This window comes from Gorilla gorilla, chromosome 15 (genome assembly GCF_029281585.2).
Source record: "Gorilla gorilla gorilla isolate KB3781 chromosome 15, NHGRI_mGorGor1-v2.1_pri, whole genome shotgun sequence".
Classification (NCBI taxonomy): domain Eukaryota; kingdom Metazoa; phylum Chordata; class Mammalia; order Primates; family Hominidae; genus Gorilla; species Gorilla gorilla.
The window spans coordinates 32,629,926-32,646,570 of record NC_073239.2 but is presented as its reverse complement, the minus strand read 5'-3'; the positions used below and the strand labels follow the sequence as shown (position 1 = coordinate 32,646,570).

General features: G+C 46.1%; 1 protein-coding gene across 4 annotated transcripts; it reads left to right on the top strand.

Moving 5' to 3' along the window:
* The first annotated feature begins 236 nt into the window (after positions 1-236).
* Positions 237-16,047, top strand: LOC101144919 (dehydrogenase/reductase SDR family member 4). 4 transcript variants are annotated; one of them, XM_031001526.3, is made up of 8 exons: positions 282-616; positions 1,735-1,912; positions 6,607-6,708; positions 12,530-12,600; positions 12,700-12,751; positions 13,051-13,185; positions 13,982-14,037; positions 15,530-16,047. In XM_031001526.3, exons 1-8 carry the CDS (start codon positions 489-491, stop codon positions 15,642-15,644), a joined length of 837 nt encoding a protein of 278 aa, XP_030857386.3. In that variant the 5' UTR covers positions 282-488; the 3' UTR covers positions 15,645-16,047. The 4 variants fall into 4 exon arrangements, with proteins under 4 accessions (XP_055218319.2, XP_055218318.2, XP_055218317.2 ...); XM_055362342.2 differs by lacking the exon at positions 6,607-6,708 and having other exon boundaries at positions 277-616; XM_055362344.2 differs by lacking the exons at positions 12,530-12,600; positions 13,051-13,185 and having other exon boundaries at positions 237-616.
* The last annotated feature ends 598 nt before the right edge of the window (positions 16,048-16,645 follow it).

Here is a 16,645-nt window from a genome sequence, read left to right as displayed (position 1 = left end):
TGGTGGACTCCATGGCGACCACAGGCCTCACCTCCATGGGCAGTCTCAAAACATTTGCCCTCCTGTCGGCTGTCACACACATAGACCCAGACTTTCTTGGAGAAGGAATTCTGAAGAAGCAAAAGCAACCAACTCAAAACCCCCACTTCCCAGAGAAGAAAAGGTGGGCAAGCAGATGCAGAAAGGCAGCAGCCAAAGCCTGCGGGTTCCTGCGGGGGCCAGGGGAGGGGCGAGCCCTACAGGCAACTTGAACGGAGAGCGCTTTGATCACCCGCCAGCCCGGGAAGGCAAGCCCCAGTCAGGCGGAAGGTAGATGGTGGAGGGGCGCCGCGGCGGATGGAGGCGCCCAGGGCCACAGACCGCTCACAGCGGTACCGGGGCGGGGAGCAGGGCGGGCAGGGAAGCGGCCCGCCCTTCGTCCTGCCCCTCGCCCTACTCTCTGTCACCGCCCCTGGGAAGAGTGGAACCCATACTTGCTGGTCTGAGCCATGCACAAGACGGGGCTGCTAGGCCTCTGTGCCCGGGCTTGGAATTCGGTGCGGATGGCCAGCTCCGGGATGACCCGCCGGGACCCGCTCGCGAATAAGGTGGCCCTGGTAACGGCCTCCACCGACGGGTGAGTGCTCCGGCCGGAGTTTCTGAGGCCCTGGCTGCCTGGAAACAGGCAATGGCCTCTCATCCTCGGCCTCCGGTGCCCCTGTCCTCAGACCTTACACGCTGCCAAAGTCTGGCCCTGGAAAAAATGTAGCCACGTGGTCCGCCTGAAGCCACTCCGAATCCCCTGGCCCTGGACCCTCCTTTGCCAGCCCTCCTGTCCCTGCTACCTCTGGCACAACTGTGCCACCTCTGTGCAGCCCTATCGATCTAGTCTCCCCAGTGTTCTGGGCTGCCCCAGTCAACCAGCCCCACCTAGCGTCCGGGAAGACCAGAAACTGGAAATCCAAGGAAATCTGGATTTCAAAATACTATCCCACGGCCTCCAGCACTTTGAAAATGTACCAGACATTCTATCTGGGCACCGGAAAGTCTCCCGGAACCCCTCCCCCATACCTAGATGGGACACAAGAGCCATCTGTCAAGATTTTTGTTTAGGTCGGTACATCTGGGCCGACCTTGCCCAGCCTGTTTCTCACCCACCGTTCTTGTCTATCCTGGTTCTCATTTCTACAGGACTTTGCTAGATGCCAGCTCTTCACAAAACTAAAATACAAATGTAGGTAAAATGCTAATAGCTGACAAATGCAAAATGTGTAACTCTTCCTCCCAAGGCAATATTTACATTTTTGACCGGAGACCATCTTTTCACATGCACCCCAAAAAATAACTAAGGATAGAATTTTGAGAATGATGTAGACGAGTAAGAAAGAAACCTGGGGGCAGGGCTGTTCTGAGTGAGACCCTCAAATCACGGAAGTGGCTGCTGCTGCACACCCAGCTCATTTCTCACCTCTCAGTCCCAACAGGAGATGAAGCCTGTCACCCATGGTGGGAACTGTAGAAAGTGATGTCAGTTCTTGGGAACTGAGGCTGTGGTCCAGGTCATAATAAAAACAAGTAAAGGAATGCCAAAAATGGCCATGCCATTAAGCCTGTTTTACACATAGTAGGCACACGTAGGGGTTATATAGAGAAAGAGCCAGAATTCAAACCCGGGCAGTCTTAACTTCAGAGCTCATACTGTCAACCTCTTCCCCTGCACAGGCCTTGGCAGTCTTTGTCTCTTTCTGCTCACAGGATCGGCTTCGCCATCGCCCGGCGTTTGGCCCAGGACGGGGCCCACGTGGTCGTCAGCAGCCGGAAGCAGCAGAATGTGGACCAGGCGGTGGCCACGCTGCAGAGGGAGGGGCTGAGCGTGACCGGCACCGTGTGCCATGTGGGGAAGGCGGAGGACCGGGAGCGGCTGGTGGCCACGGTGAGCTGCAAGGAAATGGGCACAGAGCCAGGAGGTGGAAAACGGAGCCAGCCTGAGCCTCCTCCCCTGCTTTCCTAGACAGCAGCACATTTTTACTGTGTGCCTTTCTATTATGTCCATATACTAACGTCAGAGAATCATCCCATCTCAGTCAGAGAATTTTAAAACATTCTAATGCTTCAACCCTGCATCATCCCTTGAGTACCCCAAAGAAACAGCTGCTACTGGTTCTGCAGTAATTTTCAATCTAATTGAACAGATGTGAAGGGTAAATACAATCACAAAATAGATGTTCCCACCCATGAGCTAATAAACATTCGCCTCTTCTTCAGCTTATAGAGTCAAGTCCCTGGGAACCTCAGGAAGCAGCCCACCATGTTTCAGCCACTTACTATGTGCAATTTCCTGTGTTCAGAGCCTTACACAGGTTATCTCTAGACCTGACAACAACCCAAGCAAGGCAAGGACTATTCTCTCGGTCTGCAGACCCTGGCTCAGATAGCTGGAGCAACTTCCCAAGGTCCCACAGCCAGTAAGGAAAGACCCAGACCTCCCAAGCTCCCTTCCTTTATTGGCTGCCTGTGGACTACCGGGTACTGGACTTTAGTCTCAAAGAAAGTATATAAGTCGATGTCATAATTAGTAGTGGACACCAGCCTTGCAGCTGCTGAAGCAAATATGAACTATCCAGCAAAGGAAGCTCCTCTTCCCTTGAGGCTCAGGGCATACACTTTATTTCCCACAGTGGAAGGGAGAATCTACCCAAAAATGGAAAGTACAGGATTCTGCTAACAGATTGGAAGGTTGGCAGAAATAATTTGCATAATCTTCTTAGAAGAGGAGGATCTTAAGCAATAGTAGACAGTAGTATGGTAGACAGAATAGGGTAATTCCATTTTTAAGGAACTGTCTGGCAAATGCTCAAATGTGCATTGGAAAGAGCCAAATATGAGTCCAAGAAAGTCACAAATGTGAGTCCAAAAAAGCTTGGCTTAGGCTGGTGGACAGAGCCCAAGATTGGGGCCTTGATCCTGATGGTGGAAGGAGCCGTTTGGGAGTCTGGATCAATTAGCACTAACCATATGACATGTAGCAATATAATGTGAAAATCCTCCCGGAAAAACATCCTGTGGCCCCCACCAGGTTCACTTAACATGGCCTACAGGCCTGGCCCAGAGGTGGTACTTGAGCTAAACCTTAAGGAATGGATGGGAATGGACAGATGGAATAGTGATGAGGTTCCAGATAACTCTGCAAAATGAGCAGACAGCCAAGGAGGAACTGAAGGAAAGAGAGGAGCACTGTCAGGCCACAATGGAGAGCACAGGCTCAGGAGTACTGCTGGGGAAGGGGCTGCACTGGAAAGATAGAGGCCGTGGGCCTCCTTATCCTTTTTTTTTTTTTTTTTTTTTTTTGAGACAGAGTTTCATTCTTGTTGCCCAGGCTGAAGTGATATGGCACAATCTCAGCTCACTGCAACCTCCACCTCCAGGTTCAAGCAATTCTCATGCCTCAGCCTCCCGAGTAGCTAGGATTACAGGCATCCACCACCACGTCCAGCTAATTTTTGTATTTTTACTAGAGACGGGGTTTCACCATGTTGGCCAGGCTGGTCTTGAACTCCTGACCTCAGGTGATCCACCCCCTTGACCTCCCAATGTGCTGGGATTACAGGCGTGAGCCACTGCGCCCCGCCATAGCTTCTTAAAAGGATACGTTAAGGACCTTAAAAGGATATGGCCTCTTAAAAGGATATGTTTACACACTCTTGTAGCAAATAAGAAGCCATGTGAGGTTTTGAGCAAGAGAAAGATGGTTATTAGGAAAGCTAATCTGGCTCTGGTAGGAAGGATATACAGAGGAGACACCGAATCCAGGGCATCAGTGAGGAAGCTGTTGCTGTCGTCCAGGTTTAGAGCAGTGGCGGCGGGACTGGAATAGATGTGCCCAAGAGACATTCAGTGGAAACGAACCAAGATTTTCCAACCCCATGTCAAAAAGTGGGAAATAGAGAAGTCAAAAATGACTCTCAGGTAGTTCGTATGACCATTGTCAGAGAGGAGAATGATAGAATACTTGTCAGCAATTTGAAATGTCTTCTGCCAGTTGCCACATGTTACCCTGCAATGAGAAAAGCCACTGCCCTGAGAATGGATACTACCCAGTGGCCTCCTCATCTGCACCACAAAGCTTCTCACTGGTGTTGTAAGTGGAAACCAGAGTAGCTGCCTATCTGCTTGATTATATTTTTTCTTAAAAATGTATAACTATCAGAACACAGAACAAACAGCTCCTAACCGCTTTAGTGTAGTGATCACACAATTTAGAATAAGACTTAGAAGACTTTCTTTTTTTTTTTTTCCAGAGACAGGGCCTCACTCTGTTGCCCAGGCTGTATGTAGTGCAGTGACATGATCATAGCTCACTGTAACGTCGAACTCCTGAACTCAAGCAATCCTCCCCCATCAGCCTCCCAAGTGGCTAAAACTATAGGCATGCACCACCACACCAGTTCATTTTTTAAATTTTTTGTAGAGTTGGGGCTGTATTTCCCAGGCTGTTTTGAACTCCTGGCCTCAAGTGGTCCTCCCCACTGGGCCTACCAAAGTGCTAGGATTATAGGTGTGAGCCACCACACCCAGCCTCATTCATCTTTTATGGTTTGCTGTCTCTGTTCAATCAAAACCCAGCCTCCTCCCATCTCTGTGCTGACAGACCTGGAAGGAGAGGAGCATGGGGTATACAGCAGAGTAGAAAATGTCTCCAGGTGATTCTAGAGCAATCCATTGTCTCCTCCCAGCCCAAACACATGTGTACTGAGCACAGCGCACATCACTTATTAACTTACTCTGCACCTCCCTAGTAACAAGTCCATTGGTGAGACTTACACAGAGCCAAGGCAGGTGACTTGGCTTTGTGCCAGGATACCAAAATTCAAAGGGTGCAAGAAAGTATTAATACTGGTTTTAAAAGATTATGTGACTAAATTTTGTTAGATTTACACGTTGACAGCCTAGCATTCCTTCAACTGTCTAGAAACAACTGAGCTTAGCACCTAGTTAACAAGAATAATTAGTTAAAACGGGAAGCTAGCAGATGGTGTACATTGTTAGTAACACCCCTCTGTGTGCCAAATCCGGAGTACAAAGTTGACCGAGGGCCCATGTACTGCTACCTGCCCAAGGCACCAAAATTGCCAGTTCCGGGCAAACGGAAAGTCTGGTTTCAGGGTGGCTTTGTACTGAAAACCCTTGTTGGCAGATTCTGCTTGGCCATTCATTACTCTAGCACACGCCTCACTATCTACTTATAACTTATTAAGGAGGTGAGATGTTGCCTTTCTTGGCTTTCTCAATTTAAATTTCAGTTTCTGCCTTGAATCTTTCGTGCCTCCAGGTCAAAAGAGAGAGACAGAGACAGGGAAAATGACATCATAACCAAATATGGAATTGCTTTAAATTCAGGCTGGTATCTTCTCCCATCATGGCTCTCCTGGGCAACCAGTTTCCTGATGACCCCAACTCACTTTCAGAGGGCTCTTATGAATTAGCTCTGCGCTACAAAGTGGGAGACTGACCTCAGTTCTTCCACCACTAACTAGCTTTGTGCCCTGAAAACATCACTTCACCCCTCCCAAACACAGAATAAGCAGGCCTCCTGTTCTTAGCTAGCCCCAGTGTGCCACTACTGAACTATAAGATCTTGAGAAAATTCTCTGAACCTGTTTCATCATCTCCACCTTAAGGACACTGGAATAGATGATCTCAAAGGCCCCTCCAGGGTAACTTTCTACAGCTCTATTTAAGCCAGTTTTTCCATTCAGGTAAGTGTGGACAGATTGACTTTGAGATAATGGTAACTTATTCAAGGAGAACTGGACAGTAAGCACTTGGAGAAATGTGGGTGGAACTCAGTGTGAAAGGAAGAAGAGGGGTCTGCAAATAGATTTTGGGGTGAGATTTGAAATCATGAGAATGAAGGAGCTTCCCAAAGGGGAAGAGTAAAGAAAAGAGCCTCAGAGACAGCCTTGGAAGAATAGGAGGTGGGAAGAAAAGACTGCAAAAGAAATAAGGCCAACTTCCTGGTGGGTCGTGCCTGAAACACTTTAGGATACCGAGGCAGATGGATGGCTTCAGCTCAGGAGTTCCAGACCAGCCTGGGCAACATGGCAAGACCCTGTCTCTACAAAAAATACAAAAATTGCCCAGGTGTGGTGGCATGCATTTGTAGTCCCAACTACTTGGGGGGGCTGAGCCAAGAGGATGGCTTGAACCCAGTTGGTCAAGGCTGCACTGAGCTGAGAATATGCCACTGTGCTCCAGCCTGGATGACAGAGCAAGACTCCGTCTAAAAAAGAAAGAAGCCAACCTTAAATGGTTAGCAGCAGATCTTAGGGTAGTTTTCAAAAAAGATGTTTTAAGAAATAGAAGTTATTTTGACGATAGTTCCTAAGTAGGAAGCTTTTGTTGTCGTTGTTGTTGTTGTTTTTCATATAAAGATAAGGTCTCGCTGTGTGGCCCAGGCTTCTCTCAAACTCCTCAGCTCAAGTGAGCCTCCCACCTTGGCCTCCCAAAGTACCATGATTACAGGCATGAGCCACAGCTCCTTGCCCAGAAGGAAGTTTTTATCAACATGGGTAAATGCACCTCCCTTACTTACTGCAGCCCTGGTCCAGACCTTACCCCTCTCTCTAGGCTGTGAAGCTTCATGGAGGTATCGATATCCTAGTCTCCAATGCTGCTGTCAACCCTTTCTTTGGAAGCATAATGGATGTCACCGAGGAGGTGTGGGACAAGGTGAGAGGGGATTAAAGCAGCGGGGCCAGGCGGTGGGGGGCCTTGGAACACATTCAGCACAAACTCCATCTGCTTTTAGAATGCATTTGTCAAGGGCAGTGTAAATGTGAGGACTCTTTGCCACGTGCCACACACCTGGAGCACACCTTGTAAAGGGCAGGTGGGGGTGGCTCTATCCCTGCCCTTCTCATTCGTTTCTGCTGCTCCTAGTTCTCTCTGCTTCTATCTGCTCTTCACTAGCCACAGTCTGCTCCCCTCCCCAGGCTTCTTCCCTGGCATGCTCTTCTGCCTTGTTGATTTCCAACAGAGACGTAGGCAGCTAATATGCCAACAACTACAACACTTAATTTACATGCCCACCTGTCCCCTTTTCAGCTGACAAAAAGTAATTATTTTTTACTAGTTGGGAAATATTAAATGCTGCTAGTTATTTAAAATACTAATTCTGGTGAAATGACCAGTTGCCACTTTATAACATACATCCTTTAAAAAAATAAAATAAAAACCTATATTATTTTCTTCTTAACTGCAATGTCAAGAAAATCTGAGATCCAGATGTCTAAATTCAAGTGGTAGAATATTGGGTTTTATGTGAAAGTGTATAATTACATTATATTCATAATATATTTCACACACACTCTTTAATTACAAAGCTTTAATTAAAATATTTATCTTTGTTTATTAAGGTTAATATTCCCACATGATTGGGAAATGCTAATTTTTATGATCTCCCATGGTTCTGCTTTTTACACTGATGTTGTATTAGTCTGTTTTGCATTGCTATAAAGGAATACCTGAGCCGGGCAATTTATAAAGAAAAGAAGTTTGTTTTGGCTTACGATAACTGCAGACTGTACAAGAAGCATGGTGCCAGTATCTACTTCTGATGAGGCCTCAGGAAGCTTGCAATCATGGCAGAAGGAAAAAGGGAGCAAGTGTGTCACATGGCAAGACAGGAAGCAAGAGAGAGATACCAGTCTCTTTTAAACAACTAGTTCTGGCGTGAAGTAATAGAGTGAGAACTCACTCATTGCCACAGGGAGGGCACCAAGCCATTCATAAGGGATCCACCCTCATGACCCAAACACCTCACACCAGGCCCCACCTGGAACACTGGTGATCACATTTCAACATGGGACTTAGAGGGGACAAACTTACCAACTATATCAGATGTCATCAAAATTTCTCAACACTAAAGTATCAGGTTGCCAAAATACTATGATTTATTTACCAGTGTTTCATACACATAAAGACCAAACTGCCAAAATGTTCTTCAGTGAGCTAGTTTTTGATTCTAGTCTGAGCTAGTTTGAGAGAAGGCTGGGCAACACAGTGAGACCTTTTCTCTATATTAAAAACAACAACAACAACAATGACAACAAAACCTTCCTTCTTAGGAACTATCATCAAAATAACTTCTCTTTCTTAAACCATCTTTTCTTCAAAACTACCCAGAGATTTGCTGCTAACCATTTAAGGTTGGCTTCTTTCTTTCTTTTTTTAGACAGACTCTTGCTCTGTCTTTTTTCCTTCTTTCTTTTTTTTTTTTTTTTTCCCTCACTGTGTCATTGAGGCTGGAGTGCTGTGGTGTGATCTCAGCTCACTGCAACCTCAGCCTCCCAGGTTCAAGCGATTCTTGTGCCTCAGCCTCCCAAGTACCTGGGACTACAGGCATGTGCCACCATGCCTGGCTAATTTTTTATATTGAGATGGGGTTTCACTGTGTTGCCCAGGCTGGTCTCAAAATCCTGGCCTCAACTGATCCCCACACCTCAGCCTCCCAAAATATTGGGATTACAGGCATGAGCCACCACACACAGCCAGATTCTGATAGTCTTTAAAATAGAGGAGCATCATTCATGAACAGTCTGAATAGAGACCATATGAAAGTCAGTTTTAAACTAAGTACAGGCACACCTCGGAGATATTGTGGGTCTGGTTCCAGGCCACCACACAATAAAGTGAATATTATAATGAAGCGAGTCACATGAAATTTTTGGTTTCCCAGTGCATATAAAAGTTACGTTTACACTATAATGATCATCTAATGGAAGTCTATTAACTGAGCAATAGCATTATGTCTTAAAATATATATACGTATCTTAATTTTAAAATACTTTATTGCTAAAAAATGCTGACAATCATCTGAGCCTTTAGAACTTGTAATCTTTTTGCTGGTGGAGGATCTTGCCTCAACATTGATGGTGGCTGACTTAGGGTGGTGTTGCTGAAGGCTGGGGTGGCTGTGGCAGTTTATTCAAATAAGACAGCGGTGAAGTTTGCCACATCAGTTGACTCTTCCTTTCACAAGAGATTTCTCTGTAGCATGCAATCCTGTTTGATAGCATTTACCCACAGTAGAACTTCTTTCAAAATTGGAGTCAATCCTACAGACTCTACCACTGCTTACTCAACTAAGTACATATAATATTCTGAATCCCGTGTTGTGATTTCAACAATGTTCATGGCATCTTCACCAGAAATAGATTCCATCCCAAGAAACCACTTTCTTTTTTTTTTTTTTTTTTTTTTGAGACGGAGTCTCGCTCTGTCGCCCAGGCTGGAGTGCAGTGGCGCGATCTCGGCTCCCAAGAAACCACTTTCTTTGCTTATCCGTAAGAACCAGCTCCTCAGCCATCTACATTTCGTCATGAGAGTGTAGCAATTCAGTCCCATCTTCCAGCTCCACTTCTAGTTCTCTTGCTATTTCCACCACATCTGCAGTTCCTTCCTCTGATGCAGTCTTGAACCCTTCCACGTCATCCATGAGGGTTGGAATCAACTTCTTCCAGACTCCTGTTAATCTAGATATTTTGACCTCCTCCCATGAATCACAAATATTCTTAATGGCATCTAAAACGGTGCATCCTTTACAGAAGGTTTTCAGTTAACTTTGCCGAGATCCATCAGAGGAATCACTATCCATGGCAGCTATAGCCTTACAAAATGTATTTCTTAAATAATAAGTCTTGGAAGTCAGAATTACCCCCGATCCATGGGCTGCAGAATAGATGTTGTGTTAGCAGGCATGAAAACAACATTAATCTCCTTGTACATCTCCATCAGAGCTTTTGAGTGACCAGGTGCATTGTCAATGAGCAGTAATAGTTTGAAAGGAATCTTTTTCTGAGCAGTAGCTATCAACGGTGAGCTCAAAATATTCAGTAAACCATGCTATAAACAGATGTGTTGTTATTCAGGCTTTGTTGTTCCATTTATAGAGCACAGGCAGAGTAGATTTAGCGTAAATCTTGAGAGCCCTAGAATTTTCAGAATGGTAAATGAGCATTGGCTTCAACTTAAAGTCACTGGCTGCATTAGCCCCTAACAAGAGAATAAGCCTGTCCTTTGAAGTTTTGAAGCCAGGCATTGACTTCTCCTCTCTAGCTATTAAAGCCCTACATGGCATCTTCTTCCACTAGAAGGTTGTTTCACCTACATTGAAAATCTGTTGTTTGCTGTAGCCACCTTCATCAATGATCTTAGCTACACCTTCTGGATAACTTGCTGCAGCTTCTACATCAGCACTCGCTGCTTCATCTTGCACTTTTATGTTACAGAGGTGGCTTCTTAAACCTCATGAACCAACCTCTGCTAGCTTCCAACTTTTCTGGAGCTTCCTTACCTCTCTCAGCCTTCAAAGAATTAAAAAGTTAGGGCCTTTTTCTGATTAGGCTTTGGCTTAAGGGAATGTTGTGGCTAGTTTGATCTTCTGTCCAGAACATAAGAACTTTCTCTCCATATTAACAATAAACCTCTTTTGCTTTCTTATCATTTGTATGTTCAGAGAAGTAGCACTTTTAATTTCCTTCAAGAATTTTTCCTTTGCATTCACAATTTGGCTAACTGGTGCACATGGTCTAACTTTCAGCCTGCCTCAGCTTTCAACATGCCTTCCTCACTAAGCTTAATTGTTTCTAGCTTTTGATTTAAAGTGAAAGATGTGTGACTCTTCCTTTTGCTTAAACACTTACAAGCCATTGTAGGGTTAATCATTGGCCTAATTTCAATGTAAATGTGTCTCAGGGAATATGGAGGCCCACAGAGAGGGAGAGAGATGGGAGAAGGGCAGAGCAGTCAGAACACACAACATTTTTCAATTAAGTTGACCTTTTCTGGGTGTGGTTTGTGGTACCCCAAAACAATTATAATAAAACTATGAAAGATCACTGATCACAGATCACCGTAACAGATATAATAATAATGGAAAAGTCTGAAATATTCCAAGAATTACCAAAATATGACCCAGAGACAAAGTGAGCACATGCAATTGGAAAAATGGCTCGAATTAATGCAGGGTTGCCACGAAACTCCAATTTGTAAAAAAAAAAACACAATATCTGCAAAGCATAATAAAATATGTGTCTATAACTTTTCTTTTAATTTGTATATTTTTTAAACTATCACAGTATGTCAAATCCAAACATAATGGCTGATCCTTGATTGAACTCTGGACTTTAAAAAACAAACACACACATTTGGGGGACAATTGAGGCCAATATATTAGATAAAATTATCATCATTGTCAAACTCTTGGTTGTGATAACAGATTATGGTTGTGTAAAAGAAAATCCTTACTCTTTGGAAATGTATGCTAAGTATTTGGGGATAGAGCATTGTAATATCTGCAACTGAGTTTACTTATTTTATTTTAGGTTATTTATTTATTTTTGTGATGGAGCCTCGCTCTATTACCCAGGCTGGAGTGCAGTGGTGCTATCTCAGCTCACTGCAACCTCCACCTCCCGGGTTCAAGCTATTCTGTTGTCTCATCCTCCTGAGTAGCTTGGATTACAAACACATGCCACCACATCCGGCTAATTTTTGTATTTTTAGTACAGATGAGGTTTGCCATGTTGCCCAGGCTGTTCTCGAACTCCTGACCTAAAAGTGATCCACCCATCTTGGCCTCCCGAAGTGCAGGGATTACAGGCATGAGCCACCATGCCCAGCCCTGAGGTTTTTTTTTTTAATTTAAATTTTTTAATTTTTGTTGTTTGTAATTTTTGATTTTATTATATAAAATCTTTCAGAAAACTTGCAACTGAGTTTCAGTGGTTCATTTAAAAAACTGTACAGATCTACAGAGAGGACAAATAGGACAAAATGTGAACAATTGGTGAATCTAAGTGAAGGATATCTAGACATTCATTGTACTTCTATCTCCAATTTTTCTGTAAGATTGAAATATTTTAATATAAGCAGTTGTCTAGAACAGTGTAAACAGGGTCATACATTTGTTTTAGATTATGGATGTGGGGATTCTGATTGTAGCCTGTCCCCCAGCTTCCCCAGAAGGTGACTCCTCATGATCCCACTTTCTAACCATGCCTAGCCAGACAGTCCACCCTAGAGGGCCAAGAGCATCTCACTCCCTAAGCCCAGAAGCCAGAGAAGTGCTAGAACAACCCCACATATCCAAGGTCACGCCACATTTTCCCTGAGAAGCATGGCCTACTCTAGGGCAGGTCCAGGAGGCTGACAATTCCAGGCTCTACCTACTTTGAAGAAACAGAGAAAACACAGCTCAAATCCAAAGGCCCCTTCTGGCCCAAATCATACTTGGCTGATTATGAAACAAGATGAACCAGGCTCCATTTTTGCTCACCTGAACCTAATGTATCATTATCTAGCTGAGCAGCTGGTGAGAGCTACTTCTCCCTGAACCTCAGTTGCTTCATGTGTAAGATGCAGGTGTATCATCCTAAGATCTTCGTCAGCTCTGACAAACATCCTAGGAACCCACTCTAACTCCCCATTTTTTCATGCCTCCTCCAGTGCTCTTCACTCATGCTGTTTCCCCTTCTTCTCTTGGCTTCAGACTCTGGACATTAATGTGAAGGCCCCAGCCCTGATGACAAAGGCAGTGGTGCCGGAAATGGAGAAACGAGGGTACAGAGAGTGAGAGAGAGCCTGGGTGAGAGGGGACCCCACACGGGCTGAGGGCACTGGTCCACAATGGGAAGATGGTCAGCTCTCTTCTTTTTCCAGAGGCGGCTCAGTGGTGATCGTGTCTTCCATAGCAGCCTTCAGTCCATCTCCTGTAAGAACCCTTTTGTCTACCTCTTCCATCCCATCCTCCACTCCACATCTTTCCACCCCTCCTATTACCCAAAGAAGTTTGTGTCCCCTTTTAGAATCACACCACCAAGTCCCTGCCCACAAAATAGATGCCTTGCCTCCACAAACCATAACCTAGGGGAGATTTAGCCACAAGACAGTTTCCTAACTCTGCCCCTCCCTTACAGGAGATCCCTATTGAGCACTGCCCTCTATGTCTAGTTATTAGAACCAAGAATGACCTGGAAACTATGAGTCTAACACATTCTCTTCTTTCTCCAGGGCTTCAGTCCTTACAATGTCAGTAAAACAGCCTTGCTGGGCCTGACCAAGAACCTGGCCATAGAGCTGGCCCCGAGGAACATTAGGGTGAACTGCCTGGCACCTGGACTTATCAAGACTAGCTTCAGCAGGATGGTGAGGAAGGGGAGCTTTGCATTTGACTGGGACCCCTTGAAAGGCATCCATCTTCTTGGACAGGGAAGCCCAGTACCTGAGTCCTGAGCTCTCAGCCACTCCATTCTCCTTCCCTGGACTTTCCCATATTCCCTCTCTGTACCACCTGCCCTATACAAGCCGGACTCTTATCACACCGTTTCTGAGGTATAGGCTGGAGACTGAGGTATTCAGACTGTACTCACACTGTTTCCTCCCTCCTTACATGGATGAGAATTGGAGAGACGCAGCAAAATGCATCACTAGAACCTGAAACAAATGAAACAGATGAGGGCAGTGGGGAGAGCTGGGAGCTAGAAAAAAGTAGGAAGTGAAAGAGGGAAGTCTCTCTCCCCATCCCTCCTCTCAGTTACCATGAGGATGGGCAGTTTCTTCCCTTTCTGTTCCTCACTTTCCTTTTCTTAAACTTAAAGAGATTTCTGGGTGGGGTGGCTCATGCCTGTAATCCCAGCACATTGGGAGGCCAAGGCGGGCAGATCATGAGGTCAGGAGGTCGAGACCATCTTGGCTAACACGGTGAAACCCCGTCTCTACTAAAAATACAAAAAATTAGCCAGGCGCGGTGGTGGGCACCTGTAATCCCAGCTACTCGGGAGGCTGAGGCAGGAGAATGGCATAACCTGGGAGACGGAGCTTGCAGTGAGCCAAGATAGCGCCACTACAGTCCGGCCTGGGCGAAAGAGCAAGACTCTGTCTCTAAAAAAAAAAAAAAGGAAAAGAAAAAAAAAGCATAAAGAGATTTCCCTTCTTCCTGCAGCTCTGGATGGACAAGGAAAAAGAGGAAAGCATGAAAGAAACCCTGCGGATAAGAAGGTAAACTGTCATGAGGGCAAGGGCACTAAGAGACATGAAGATGGGAAGGTCTGGTCCCTAGCAACCCACAGCCCGCTGTCTCAGTCCCACAGATAACACAGGCAGGCTCTCTTCTGCCTCACAGACCACAAATTCATAAACACTGTCACTACAGTGGCCTGAGCAAGAAGTCAGCTTCCCTTTCAAAAGGTAAACACAGAGACCTCGGGGTTTCAGCAGTGCAGAGCTCTGGGAGAAGCCCTGAGTCCTCTCTCCACCTGGGGGATTGCCTCCACCTCTGAGCATCCATGGAGACCAGGGACCAAAACCAAAACCATGCTTTTTTAGTTCCCTTGAATAATGACACATGTTTACAAAACTCAGGTTGATGATCTACAATCCAAATGAAAAGAATGAAGAGTTTTACTAAGCCCCAAACTCCCCTTGCCTAAGGAGTTACTTTCTTCCCCAGTGAGCTGGGTGAACGGTTCAAGCACCTTTGTCGGGCTCCCTTTCCTCTAAGTTCCCTGCCTCTCTTTAGCTTCTGGCTTCAAGGACAAATGCCAGCAATGCCTAACTCTGTACTGGTCCAGACATCCCAAATCTTCCCAAAGCCATTCTGATGTGAGACATGAGCTGCAGGCCTGGTTCATAACTCATTAATAAGTCAGGGGATTGTCAACCTAGAGCACCAATGAATGATCTAGCCCATGTAGCTCAATACTGGATTCACATTAGAATCACCTGGGGAGCTTTTTAAACTGCAGGTGCTCAGGCCCCACCCACTCCCAAAGATTCTTTTTAACTGGTCCAAGGTAGGACTTGACCATCTGGGCTTTTGTTTTTCTTTGTCTTTTCTTTTCTTTTCTTTTTTTGTTTAAGCCTCTCAAATGGTTGCAAGATACAACTAGAATGGAGAGCCATTAATTCAGCCCTTCTAGGTTTGAGTTACTCACTCTGCCCACCTCTAGAGCATTCTATGGCAGGCAGATTAAAGTGTCTCCTAACTATGTAGTCACTGATAAAATAAGAATTAGCACATTCTCACCAAATGAAACTGACTTTAAGGGACAAGTATAGATTCCTGAAAAAGTTCTAAGCTGAATCTGTACAAATGGAATCATTTTAAACACACCATTTACTGTCACAGAGACTCCCTGATACTTTAGTGTGTGCACATGTGAAACCATTTTTTTTGAAGCATGAAATAATTGCTCACCATTTTATCTATATAACTTTGGATTTTGGTGTCCTGAGCTCTCTAAAAAACAGTGTGTTTCCATAGTATTTGAATATTATGGGTAATGGTTTTTGCAGAGTACAGTATGCTTATACTAAATTATAACAGCATATCCTCGTGGTAACACTATTTGATAGGCAGAAAGCTTGTACACTGATCCTGAAAAAGTCATCTGATAATTCTTGATTAAGCAGATTTAACTCACTGTGTCCCAGGTGAGGGAGGCAGACCTGTTTGATTTTTACCCCCTTCCTTGCTTCCCCTATTCCCCAGGTTAGGCGAGCCAGAGGATTGTGCTGGCATCGTGTCTTTCCTGTGCTCTGAAGATGCCAGCTACATCACTGGGGAAACAGTGGTGGTGGGTGGAGGAACCCCGTCCCGCCTCTGAGGACCGGGAGACAGTCCACGGGCCAGAGTTGGGCTCTAGCTCCTGGTGCTGTTCCTGCATTCATCCACTGGCCTTCCCACCTCTGCTCACCGTACTGTTCACCTCATAAAATCAGTTCCGCCCTGTGAAAAGATCCAGCCTTCCCTGCCGTCAAGGTGGCGTCTTACTCGGGATTCCTGCTGTTGTTGTGGCCTTGGGTAAAGGCCTCCCCTGAGAACACAGGACAGGCCTGCTAACAAGGCTGTCTACCTTGGCAAAGTCCAACAGATATTTTTTGCCTGGGCCACTGGGGAATTTGAGGGGTGATGGGAGAGAAGGAACCTGGAGTGGAAGGAGCAGAGTTGCAAATTAACAACTTGCAAATGAGGTGCAAATAAAATGCAGATGATTGCGCGGCTTTGAATGGAATCGACCTGTTCATTTCTCAATGTGGGGTGCTTAGCTGAGCAGAGAGCAGAAGTCTAGCCAGGCTGGATCTCCGGATCCCCCAGCCCTCCTCCCTGTCTCCAGGACTTGAGCGTGATGTTCAGGGGTGGAGGTGTCTGCAGAGCTGCCAACTGGAAGGAAGGTGCACGGGAACTCCCAGGACGTCACGGGAATCCCCGAGGCAGGGCGAGCCCGGAGAGAGTGGGGAAGGATGAACTCTCTAACACCTCCCCGCCCCTTGCCTCCCGGATCAGGCCAGGTCCTCTCCCCGCATGGCCCTACGTCCCGAGTTCCCTCCCGAGTCAGCAAGTACAAGCTGGACGGGTCCTGAGCCGGTGGGGAATAGAGAAAAGCCCTGCAAGGTACCCAGGCCCACAAACAAAAGAAATGGGTTCTGCCCACGGGCCCGAGGATTGAGTACACGGAAAGTGGGGACGCTGTCCCCCGCCCCAAAGGCAGTGACACTGGGCGACACACGCTGAGCCTCTCACGCCGACGGGCCTCTCACGCCGGAGCCGGCAAGAAAGGTCGGCGCCAGCCCGCGGGGTCTCAGGAGGCTCGGCAGCGCGACGCGC

Excerpts from the sequence above, each read along its gene's own strand:
- LOC101144919 (XM_031001526.3), top strand. The coding sequence starts at position 489 with ATGCACAAGACGGGGCTGCTAGGCCTCTGTGCCCGGGCTTGGAATTCG. Across the intron at positions 617-1,734 it reads GTAACGGCCTCCACCGACGG|GATCGGCTTCGCCATCGCCC; the intron begins GTGAGTGCTCCG and ends TTCTGCTCACAG. Across the intron at positions 13,186-13,981 it reads AGACTAGCTTCAGCAGGATG|CTCTGGATGGACAAGGAAAA; the intron begins GTGAGGAAGGGG and ends TTCTTCCTGCAG.